General features: G+C 41.4%; 1 protein-coding gene across 6 annotated transcripts in view; it reads right to left on the bottom strand.

Annotated features, from left to right (window-relative positions):
* Positions 1-13,015, bottom strand: part of LOC122552619 (endoplasmic reticulum membrane-associated RNA degradation protein-like) — a 55,351-nt gene that overhangs the window by 9,262 nt on the left and 33,074 nt on the right. For 5 of the 6 annotated variants that reach the window (XM_043695389.1, XM_043695390.1, XM_043695391.1 and 2 more), the window contains one exon: positions 8,763-11,830. The exons of the other annotated variant lie outside the window; for it this stretch is intronic. In XM_043695389.1, coding sequence (XP_043551324.1) covers positions 11,668-11,830 — 163 coding nt within the window. In that variant the 3' untranslated portion in view covers positions 8,763-11,667. Of the gene's footprint in view, positions 1-8,762; positions 11,831-13,015 lie in introns of those variants that run through there. 6 annotated transcript variants of the gene reach the window in all.

Below are 13,015 nucleotides of genomic sequence, written 5' to 3'. Positions count from 1 at the left end.
CCAGGGAACAGGAGAGACAAGGTGGGGGGAGGGGGGATGAAGAAACTGGTGAGGTCCAAGTTCATCCCCTGCGGTTGGAGTGTTCCCAGTCGGAAGATAAGACGCTCCTCCTCCGACCGTCGGGTTGTTGTGGTTTGGCGGTGGATGAGTCCAATGACCTGCATATCCTCGGTGGAGTGGGAGGGGGAGTTGAAATGCTGTGCCACAGGTTGGTTGGGTTGGTTCGTCCGGGTGGCCCAGAGGTGCTCTCTGAATCGCTCCGCAAGTAGGCGGCCTGTCTCCCCAATATAGAGGAGGCCACACCGGCTGCAGCGGATGCAGTAGATGATGTGGGTGGAGGTGCAGGTGAATCTGTGGCGGATATGGAAGTTTCCCTTGGGGCCTTGGAGAGAAGTGAGGGGGGAGGTGTGGGCGCAAGTGTTGCACCTCCTGCGGTTGCAAGGGAAGGTGCCGGGAGTGGTGGTTGGGTCGGTGGGGGGTGTGGATCTGACAAGGGAGTCGCGGAGGGAGTGGTCTCTACGGAAAGCTGATAGGGGAGGGGAGGGAAATATATTCTTGGTGCTGGGGTCTGTTTGGAGGTGGCGGAAGTGACGGCGGATGATGTGCTGTACATGGAGATTGGTGGGGTGGTAGGTGAGGACCAGTGGGGTTCTGTCCTGGTGGCGGTTGGAGGGGCGGGGCTCAAGGGCGGAGGAGCGGGAAGTGGAGGAGATGCGGTGGAGGGCACCGTCGGCCACGTCGGGGGGGAAATTGCGGTCCTTGAAGAAGGTGGCCATCTGTGTTGTACGTATTTTGAACTGGTCCTCCTGGGAGCAGATGCGGCGGAGACGAAGGAATTGGGAGAATGGGATGGCGTTTTTACAGGGGGCAGGGTGGGAGGAGGTGTAGTCCAGGTAGCTGTGGGAGTCTACTACAAACCGACCGACTTACTTGTATTTGTGTAGAGCTTCAGATCATAAAGCCCACCTACATCTAACTCCAACTGATCAGACCCTGCCTCAGCCCATCAAAAGCTCATTCATGCTGATACCATTGTAAACTTGACGTTTCCCATGCCCTATTTACCCTCCTGTAAATTTATCTCCTCCAAAACTGATACCCATATCCTATCCAGTGTTAGCTTGCAGCCACTTGACTCAACCTTTCCCTCCCACACTCTCTGTAGACTGTTACAATCATTTGTGAACTCTGTATCCAATTTGGAGACAAGAAAACTGCAGATGCTGGAATCCAGTTCGGATTTCTTGGGCTTTAGGCAGAAGGCTGAAAGAACACAGCAAACCAGGCAGCATCAGGAGGTGGAGAAGTTGACGTTTTGAGTGTAACCCTTCTTCAGGACTGGGGTGGGTGAAGGGGAAGCTGCAGATAAAGGGGGTGGCAGGGCAGGGTGGTGAATTGGGGATAGGTCATAGAGTCATAGAGATGTACAGCATGGAAACAGACCCTTCGGTCCAACCCATCCATGCTGACCAGATATCCCAACCTAATCTAGTCCCACCTGCCAGCACTCAGTCCATATCCCTCCAAACCATTCCTATTCATATACCCATCCAAATGCCTTTTAAACGTTGCAACTTTACCAGCCTCCACCACTTCCTCTGGCAGCTCATTCCATACATGTACCGCAGAGGATATGATTTGGTTGGCGAATGGGAGGAATGAATCCAGTAGGTGGAAGGGATGGGGAGGGGCTGGGAAGGGAGGTCATTTGAAATTTGAGAACTCTATATTTAGTCCTCTGGGCTATCGGCTGCCAGATGAAGTGTTGTTCCTCCAATTTGCAATGTGATTCGTTGTGGGAATAGAAGCTGAGGATGATGATCTCAGAAAGGGAGTGGGAAGAGGAGTTAAAAATGGGCGGTGACTGGGAGGTCTGGTTGGCCCTGCATGCTGAGCTGAGATGATCGGCGAACTGTTCTCTAAGTTTACATTTGATCTCCTCTCTACATCAGGGAGACCAAAAAGGGAACTTTAAAGAAGAATTGTCAGCAGGAAGGTGCAGTACTTCACTGAGTATCTCAGTGATTGCCAACGTACAAGAACAAACCTTTGAGTCTGCTCCACCTTTCAATTAAATCAGGCTTAATCTTTGGGCTCAATACTATTTTCTGGTATTATATTCTATTTTGTGTTTTCTTGCATATTCCATAGCATCTTTAGCATTTAGGAATCAATTACCATTTTGGACATACTCCATGATTGAGCCTCCAGTGTCCTCTGGGGCAAAGAATGCCAAAGATTAGCCATCTTCTGAGTGAAGAAATTGCTCCTCAGCCCTAATTGGCCTGTTTCCTATTTTGAGACTGTTTTCTGGTTCTAGATACCCCCTATACTACACACCCCACGATAGAGCAGACATCCTTTCTGCATCTACTTTATAAATATTTTGTACATTTAAATGAGTTCTATGTCAATCTTCTAATCTCTAGAGAATAAAAATCCCATCGAGTTAATCTATCCTTCTAAAACATGCTCTCCATCCCTGGAATTAGTTTGGTGAACATTTGTTGCCCTCTCTCTCCAGGGAGTTAATTGGCCTTTATACAAGGGATCTACAGTGCTCCAGATATGGTTTCACTAAGACTCTACATAAACAGCTTAAGGCATACGTACACCTGTATTCAAATGCTGTTGTAATAAAGCCCAAGAAATCAGAACTGGATTCCAGCATCTGCAGTTTTTTGGATAATGCAGCTAATTCACATTTAATATTGCTTCAAATCCAATTTGACCATCCATCAAAGAGTTGAATATTGTACCACTCTACAAAATAAGTGTTTTGCCTGCTTATTTAGGTTTCCTTTCATTTCATTTGTTTATAGTACTTTGCATTCAAAGGAAAAAAAAATGACTTCAGGTTCTCTCTCATGTACACCTCAAGTTAGCATTTGGTCTCCTGGAGAAGCTTTTGTATTCAGGTTCATCTGCTATAACATTAAGCACTTCACAGCACATTGCCTATGTCAGACCCTCAACTAGAAGAAGATTTTTTAATGTCCAGTTAAAAGTACAGATGGGTCTTTGTTTTAGCATCTTATCTGAAAGATGGTATCTCCAACATTGTACAGTACCGAGGTGGTGCTGCAGAGTTTCAGCCTCACACTTTGTCCACAAGTCTCTGGAGTGGGGCTTGAAACCATATATTATCTGGCATCTTAGGAAAGTATTACATGTTAGGCCAGAGCTGATTTGAATCAGATACAAAAGTATGGCAGTTCAGCTTATTTCCCATTGAACATCTGACTCTGTATTAAGGTCTGACTAACACTTAACTGGAACAGAGGAAACAAATTTAATATACAGCTACTCCTCCAGTTTCTGCAATCATTATCTGAGGGCCTGTTCTGTTGCCAGCACTTTTTCTAGAGAACTGAATCTATTATTTACAAAATCCAATGAGCTGCATTATAAAATAGTGAATGTTTACCCAGTGTACGAAATGGTCACGGCTGTTTCTCAGTGATCAGTTCTTGACAAGCACTTGGCAAACATCACAATTATAAAGCTTCATTACACTGCATTATCAATTTTGGATGAATTAGTCTCTATAGATACCACGGCAACCAGCACAGATAAACAAACAGCTCTAAGACCGAATTATGTGTGCATGTGTACACTCCAATGGTGCAGAGAATATTGCTGCAAAAGTAAACAAGTGACATAAATAAGAAAGCATCACTTTCAATTATTACTAAATGAGATATAGATTTCAGGGTGGACTTCTTTACCAAAGACATATAGGGATACACAGATGATAATGCATGATCCAGCTGAATGGTGCAGCAGGTTTGATGGACTTAATGGCCTAGTTCTGCTCCTATGAATTACAGGTACTTGAAGTATGGGCACATTCTTTAACAAAGAGAAAGTTCAAACTATTTTAGACATTTTACAAGCCTGAACATCCACGAGTTTGAAGATGAAGCAGTTGGGGGCTCTGGTAACCAATCTGCATAGAAACACTGACAGAATGGAGAGAAACACCTTACAAATATTTACAGGGTAAAGGTTCTGATTGTTGAGCCAGTAGACCTGCTCTTCTTGAAAAGGTATACCCGAGGATCTTGAACAGCCATCCTGAGCAATGAAACATGCAAGGAAAGAAAGCACCTTTTGGTTTAATGATCCTGCATAGAGCATATTATGGGCAATGCTGCCAAGAGGCTCAACAAATTGGAGTGCCAGCCTGCTCACATCTTTGAGATTTGAACCTTCTGATCTAGAGATAGGAGTGAGACTGAAAGGTGCTAGAAGATGTAGGGCACAAGAGGTCAAAAGCTTTGAAGGAACTCAGTTTGTTTTGACATGCCTGACTTTTCTTAAAATAACCAATACAATATTAAATGGGCAGTGAGATGCCCATATTCTGACGTGGTTTCAGGGCTGTGATTTTAGCGAGTGGGAAATTAATGGCTTATAATGACATCAAACCATCAGGAGGGTGTTACTGCTTTGGAATAGTGTCAGTGATCCATTTCACTCTACTTTACGACAGGTATAGGTTGTGGTGCTTTGAGTTCAAACATACAGCACAAGAGATATAATTTATAAAGAACAATTATAGACAGGTTGTAGGACAAAAACAGGCCATCCCACATATTGGGTCTGAGTCAGCTCTCCAGAAGAGCAATTTTGTTTGTTGCACTGGCAATATTTCATCTAGAGTTCATGAAATAATCTAGCCAATAATTGAGGGGAAAAAAATGTAATGGTGGCTCATGGGCTAAAGTACAGGCAAGCAAATAGCACATGGTACATGCACTGACAGGATTAGATGAGTCATTCAGCACAGAACAGACCCTTTGGTCCAACTCGTCCACGCCAACCAAGTTTCCCAAACTTAACTAGTCCCACTTGCCTGTATTTGGTCAATATCGCTTTAAACCTTTCCTATTCATGCACCTGTCCAAATGTCTTTGAAATGTTGTAACTGTACTTGCATCTACCACTTCCTCTGGCAGTTCATTTCAGATACGAACGACCCTGTGTGTGGAAAAAAAATTGCTCCTCAGGTCCCTTTAAAATCTTTCTCCTTTCAGCTGTCAAAAACACCAATGTGATAATGATCAGACATTTTAATTTTCTGATGTTGATTGAGCGATAAAAAACACTGGAGAGAACTCTGCTCCATTTCTTTACAACTGTTAAAATGGACTTTACCACCTGAAAGATGGAAAGTTTATTTAAGAAGCTTGAAAGTCAATCATGAAGAAATCAAAGTGGAATGAGATTAGCTGTCTCAGAACGGAGCAGAACTCAACCCTGGAATTGCCAAGGTGGAAAAATGTGCAACTTATAGCCAAGTATGGACAACAGTTAACACACACCACAGAAGAGGTTACCAGATAGCATTAAGCAGCAGCAGGAAAGCTTTTGAGGATTTGTTCCTCCGAAACAATAGCCAACTGAAGCATCCATAACACCAGCCATACACCATCTGATACCTCATCATAGACTTCTTATACTCCAGACTCAGTATTGAACCAGTCAATTGATCTAGATAAAGAGAGGTCTACACCTTGTAATTCATCAGTCTCAGTGAATTTGAATTTTAGGAATTGATTTGGACCTTTCTTTTATAGAACTGCTGGGGTTTGTGATTTGGACCAGACTGTGATGTGTCATTTCACAGAGTGGCATGATGGTGCAAATATGATGTGTGATGAAATGGTTTGATCAAGGCAGACAGAATGAATCAGTGGAAAAACAGAGGGAAATAAAACATCTTTAAAATAAATTGGAGGTGCTTTATCAAAAGCACAACCTACCCTACCCCAATTAGCCCAACGGAAGAAAAACAAAGAACAATTCTGGCAGAGGTTCAGTCGATGCAGAAACCAATAAGGCTAGTCTATTAATTTGTGTAAACCACAAGTGTTTAAACAAACTTCATTTTTTTACAAAATTAATAGACAAAATATCACCGTTACTAACATACAATGCTGGGAATGTGTTGCCATCACAGCTGCATGTGTGCAAGGAATTATTCCCTCACTACCCCCTTCAAACTGTCACTAACCCCTTCATGTTTGGCCATTTTTCATCACTTCACCCTTTTTATTCCAGGGCTGTCTCACCCTCACTATTGACCTTTACCACTGCACATGGAGTTTCCCCATTACAATCAACCTGCCACTTACTGTTTCATTGCTTATCCAATATTTCTCCTAACAAAAAAATGTAATGGTCTCTTATAGCCACACACTCACGTAAATCATTCCTAATCACACTTGTTTACAAGTGATTACAAATTCAGTAATGCCTCATCAATAATGCCCCACAATAGGGAACCAAAATTTCATACTGTATCAAATCTTTCATAGATAACATAGATGAGTCCTATCATTAAACTGAGAGTTATGTCAGCATTCTATTCTTTTAACTTTAATGTGACAACATGCATTGATATAGGATCCTTTATGCAACATCCCAATACATTTCATGGAAGTACAATCATACAATTTCATACAAGCCAAAAAGGACTATATATTCTATCATAATTATAGATTATCAGTTGAAGTGATAATGGAGATGGAGGGGAATAGGGTCGATTTCAGAATCTAGAGAGCATAACAAAAACCCATTTGAGTCCAGTCATGGTTTTCCTAGAAGCCAGAGACCAGGGTAAGATTAGACTGCATTCTTGTGTCAGAAATAGTAAACTATGCAATGTACTAACAGTGCTTTATTTTACATAATTGTAAAATCCAGATAGAATAACCACAGCAAACAAGCCTTACATACTTGAGACACATTCTGCCCATATTAGCTCATAGCATCCTTTGTAATTTGACTGGCAGATGCTCTTTGTAATTATAGCCCTGGGTCCAGTCCAGTCAAAAGTTTTGCGGCTTTCATTTCCTATTTGTTAACAATAATACCAGCCAAACTTGCTCTTTTGAAAGAAAAAGGAATGTCTCATTCTCTCTGCAATTAACAAGCCCCCAACAAAATTTTTGGGAAAGAGATTCTTGAACATGCCAGTAAGTGAACAACATTCTTCCATTTTCCATTAAATGACTAATTTTGCCACCTCGTGACCCAAGATACACAATAATTGGGATGGCAGATTTCATCTGTTGAAACATTTGCTGGTATATACTGCCACTTCAAGGCAACATGACCTAACTGCACCTAACACACTATTCATTACTTCACAGATTCAGAACATGGTTTCCCCCTTCCTCCTGTTTTGAAGAAACTAAACTTCTGCCAATATTGACATACGTTATATTTATGCTGATGTGCTCGTAGAGAGAATTATCTTCTAGACATTGGACACAACAATTCTTTGGTCGAATACACTGTATGGTACCCTGGCCTCTCACAGGCACAAAATATTCAGATCAAAAGAAAAGCACACTGAGATCAATCACAGGCCCTCGGTACATACAACACTGTCCTTCATGTTTCCAAAGTTCAAAACTCTACAGGCAAGAGTTAATAGCTGCACTAGGTCCAGAAAATTGCTTATCCAATCTACCCAATTAAATACTTTCATGAAGTTTAAATGCATTTGACTGTCTGTAAATATGGTGTTTAACTTTGTTAATTTTAATTCAATTTTATTCTTTTTTTCCCCAAAATATTCTGTTGAACACCTTCCTGTTACCTCTGAATTTGTCCATTTTTTGTTTCCAAGTTACTTCTGCATGCTTGTATTGTTTTAACCTGATTACTTAGCCAGACAAAGCTAAGTAATTTCATAACTAATGGATCAGATCTAAGCTCTGCAGTCCTGCCAAATCCAGTCAGCAATGGTGGTGGATAAATAAATGACTTACTGGAGGTGGCAGCTCCACAAACATGGTATCATCAATGCTGGAGGAGACCAGCGCATCACTGCAAAAAGATAACGTTGAAGCACTTGCAACAATATTCAGCCTGAAGTGTTGAGTCAAGATCTATTGTAGCCTCCTCCAGAGGCCCCCAGCATCACAGATGCCTGTTTTCAGTCAAATTCAATTCACTCCATGTGATATCAATCATTGACTGAAGGCAAAGGATACTGCAAAAGTTGTGGGCCCTAATAATATGCCTGGAGTAGTACTGGAGACATGTGCTCTAGAATTTGCACTACCCTTACCAAGCTCTTCCAGTATAGCTACAACAAAGGTATCTGTACAGCAATACAGACAATTGCCCAGATATTTCCTGAACACACAAAGCAGGTCAAATCTAATCTAACAATAATCCCCCCCAATTTGTCTACTCTAGATCAGCAGTAAATTGCTGGAAGGAGCAGCACTGATTTACAAATAACCCGATTGGATGCTGCCAAGGCCACTTGGCTCCAAGTCTCATTACAGCCTTGGTTCAATCATCGACAAAAGACCTGAACTCCATAATGGAGGTGATAGTGACTGCCCTTGATACAAAGGCCACTTTTAATTGAATACAGCATCAAGAAGCCTTTGCAAAAGTACAGCTGTTACTCTGTTGGTGAGTGAATTGCATCCACACTGTTGATGTCACTCTGCATTGCAAATCAGCCATCAAGTAAATAGCATGCTGTATCATCTAGATCATCAATGTCTTTCCCTTCGTTATAAAGCACTGCATTCTGGGCATTTTCCTGCAACTCCAATTGAGGATTGAAAATTGTCAGAAACCCAAGTCAGAGTTAACAGTCCTGCTTTCTTTTTTGGTTGGGGTGTGGGTAAGGCGAAAGGGTGTCAGTTGGCAGGGTTGATGGTGGTGATGGGTGCAGAGAGGAGGGGTAATTCATTGTAAGCAGCTGTCAAAATAAGCCAAGCAAAATGTCAGGGTAATACACACGTTTGTTTATTGTTGTGCCAAAATGAAACAGTGTCAGTACATAATAACCAACAGGACTATGCCAAAGAATCCAAATAAAACAAATTAGCAGCATAAGAACCTTCACTGTTTTAGGATGTGTTCAAATGAAACAAAATTGTTGGCACACCAAAGTGTCAAGAGTAAAAAACAGCAACATTATTACAGTTGCAATTGTAATTAAACTTAAAAGGACACTTGTCTGATCCTAATGAGACAAAGGCATGCATTATTGTGCAAGTCTGTTAAAGTCTTGTTCTTGCCTGGCAATTGAAATTGTAAACAGTAGATTTCTGTTCGTCCTTTAAACCAAAGAACACAAACATCTAGAAGGACGAGATACAAGGGAACACCATCACATGGAAGTTTCCCTCCAAACCATTTATCATTGTGGCTTGGAAATATATTACCATTTCTTCAGTGTTACTATGTTAAAACCTAAAACTGCATCTCTAATGGTATTGTGGGTCGACCTACACAAAAAAGGCTGCATTGGTTCAAGGAGGCAGTTCACTACCACCTTCTCAAGGGCAGCTGGGGCTGGGCAATAAATGCTGGGTCAGTCAGGACACCCACTTCCATGAATGATTCATCAAGTACAAAATCCAAAGATCTCTGCAGTAGCCTTCCTCTTGACTGACAGTTAACCTCTATGAAACAACACATGATTAGACTCCACGTCTGCACACAGCTTTGCAAACAGATTTGCTAAAGAGGGCAAGGTTAATGCAGCTCACAACTGAGGTGACCTGGCATGACACATCACCTAAATCCGAGCCAGTTGCTCCCTGTGAATCCGGCAGAATCCAAATAGCAGACAGAGCAATTCTCTGCAACAAAGCACACAGGCCTGGCTTGCTGAACTGAAGCCCCATCATACAGAATTCAACTAGACAGTCATAGGGAATATTTATTTCTTCCATGTAGCCATGTAGAATATTCTCTGTGCATGTTCATGTTCAAGATGTGGGAGTCAAACTGAATCAATGTCTTCAAGAAAGTCAAACAAAAGCCAATGAGTGGCTATCAAACCCCTTACATCAACCTGAATAGCAAATGTGGGTGTGGATTCCAGGAGCTGAGTCTTTAATCAGCTGCTACTATCTTAATTCTCCACTTCATGGGACTGTTTGAGAGATTCACAGCAGAAAGCCTTTGTTTGTTCCTCCCAAAAACATTTTCAACCACTTTGATTACAGTGGGTAACAGCAAAGTTCCTGCAATTATGTGAGGCTATGCAATCTGATTGTTCATCTCAATAGGTCCTCTTTGAGGAAGTTCAGAGATGCTCACAGCCCTCAAAGGCTATTGCTGAGAAATCTCCTCTTTCTGGCATTGCAAAAATGATTTTGATTTCCCAGCATAATCCCCATGATTGGTCTCCAAGTTGCTTTAAATTCTTTTGCTCCAGGTTTTCACTGGTCAGCATTTACCAGCAAATGAGACATATTAGAATTTCTTTGTATCTCAGCTTCCTCGAGTTTGAGGCTTTGAGTGTTACACTATCATAGCTACTGCCATGTTTCCTGCTTTCTTGTTTCTCAGTTCCAGAGGTGGCAGACTGCTCACTCGGCTGGAGTGGTGAGAAGGAAGGGTTACTAAAAAAACGTTTGTGGTGTGAACAATAATGACAGCAATGGCTCCCTAGATGAGCTGGCGTCATCCAATCTAGCACTAAAAACATGAAGACCAGGAGGTTTTGGATCAAATTTCTGATACATTTTTGAACAGGTACCCTCAACTGTCAGTAGTGCTATCTTTCTTACTGACACTAGGGTCCCCAGGTTAGGAAGAGGATCACAGTCCAGCGTACAAGAGCAGACTGTTTGAGAATGATATGGAAGGCAGCGCAATCAAACATTACATAATCCCTGTTCAAGGGTCACACACATTATGCCTGCACCGAAAGGATTGCTACGAGCAAGTGTCTTTAGCAGAGGGAGAGAAAACTTACAAGTGTGTGTTGCAGCTGCTGTTTGTGGCTGCTCCTTCCAGGACATCTGCTGTCAAGGACCGCAATAATTATCTGCCTTGCACCACCCTCACACATTCAGTAGAGCTCACTGGCAACCACTCTGATATCCAACTACACTGAGGTCAACTCCTCTTTCTACTCTCTTCTACCCTCAAGAAGAGATTGCTTCAGTTTTTCTGTTCTGATCACATGGCTGTGATGCTGACATTTTCTTTCCCAGATATTACTTTTAAGAGCTCTTCTTTGCTGCTGCATTTTCAAGAACCTCTGAGTATTACGGTTTGTTTACATATTTATATACATATATTTTAGCATCCGTATTTCAAAGGTCTCCATTGTGTTTCACTGATCTCAAAGTTTTGTCCACGTTTCTGAGGTGTAATGGTAAAAATGGATAAAATGTAGCATCACATTTTTATCCTTTGATCTGGATAAAAAATTCTTATTAACTTATCCCTCAGCCATAATTCATTCTGAAGATATCACCATCCTTCTAACTTCTGTATCACATCTGCCATCTTCTGTGATCATTTGCCTAAACAGAGAAACCTATGCATTTTCGATTGTGACACCATCTATTTTAACCTTCACACCAGTTTCTTCTAATGGATTCCTTCTACCATTGCTTCTGCTTTTGTTGCTCACACTAAATCATCTTTCAAAACTTTTTGGTTTTATCCAATCAATGATATTTTGTAGGGCCTTTTTCAATTCTGCAAGTAATGCTGTGATGTCAGCTTACGATAAATTTGTTCTGCTCTTACCTTTAGTTTTTGTCACTGGAAATAAGTGTAAGTTACTGTATATTTTTTCTGTTCACATTTGCTCTTTTTAGATATGAAATATAATTTCCCACTAGAGCCATTCTAGATTATAACCAAATAGTCCCACTGTATTCAAGTTGCACAGTCTACAGTTATATTATACCATTTGTTGTAAAACTTTTTAACTTTCAGTAACATTTTCTCGGACAGGTCCCAGCTCTCATTCCACTTGTTTTTGTCTGGGCTTGTGTATGTCACCATATTTTCTGTGTATTGCAACACCGACTTCAGAAACCTGTGAATGGAAATGTTTAAAAATGGCAGGGTTTAAAAAAAAATAGTTTAATGGGAATATAGAGTCAGTGATTCATTAAGACAGGCAGTAAATCCACTCAGTATTAGAGAAACCTTAGGATAAACTAGGACTTTTGCTTTGCAGAATGTATAAGTTTGAAAAGAGCATGCTCTTTTCAATGTGCAGAAACAGAGGTATCTAAAAGAGCAGTTACCTAGAGCTCTAACAGCAGCAGCATAGCTAGTTAAGGTCATAAAATAAAAAACAATCGGGATCATACAACACAACAAAAGTAATAAGTTTGTGTATATAGCCTCATTATTTCACATAAGTATTATCAAACAAAATTTGACACTGAAACATAGAGATAGGAGGCCACGTAACAATAAGCTGTTCTAAAGAGGTGGGTTTTAATGAACATGTTTAAAAAAAAAGAGGGAATCAGATGCATAGACATAGTCAGGGAGTTACTGAGTTTAGGGCCCATGCAGATGAAGGCATTGCCATGATTGATAAATCTCCTCAAGCTACAGATTAGTAAAGGAAACATCTTCTAGCTTATGAGCCTGAAGAGAGCTCTCCCTGCTGGGATCTTCCCACCCCATTAAAAGACTACAGCAAACGTTTCCTCACTCTGGTTACAAGACTGTCAATATATTAGGATTTATAAAAACTAAACAGTGCCAATCATTTCATCTTACTTTGCTATATCAGTTTAATAGATTGATGTAATACAAGGAACCATCAAGTCAGTTAAATGAGATTCGATGCTTTCTACAAATCCGCCTCCCTATACCTCTTAGAAAACCAACACCTCCCAGACCTCCCTTTAATGATTCTGACTGGACATCTCTTTTAAAGAGGTAAAAACAATGACTGCAGATGCTGGAAACCAGATTCTGGATTAGTGGTGCTGGAAGAGCACAGCAGTTCAGGCAGCATCCGAGGACAGGCAAAATCCGAGGACAGGCAAAATCGACGTTTCGGGCAAAACCCCTTCATCAGGAATAAAGGCAGAGAGCCTGAAGCGTGGAGAGATCAGCTAGAGGAGGGTGGGGGTGGGGAGAGAGTAGCATAGAGTACAATAGGTCAGTGGGGGAGGAGATGAAGGTGATAGGTCAGGGAGGAGAGGGTGGAGTGGATAGGTGGAAAAGGAGCTGGGCAGGTCGGACAAGTCCGGACAAG

The sequence above is a fragment of the Chiloscyllium plagiosum genome, chromosome 9 (genome assembly GCF_004010195.1).
Source record: "Chiloscyllium plagiosum isolate BGI_BamShark_2017 chromosome 9, ASM401019v2, whole genome shotgun sequence".
NCBI classification, from domain to species: Eukaryota; Metazoa; Chordata; class Chondrichthyes; order Orectolobiformes; family Hemiscylliidae; genus Chiloscyllium; species Chiloscyllium plagiosum.
Note: the sequence above shows the minus strand (reverse complement) of the source record. Positions and strands in the feature narration are given on the sequence as shown.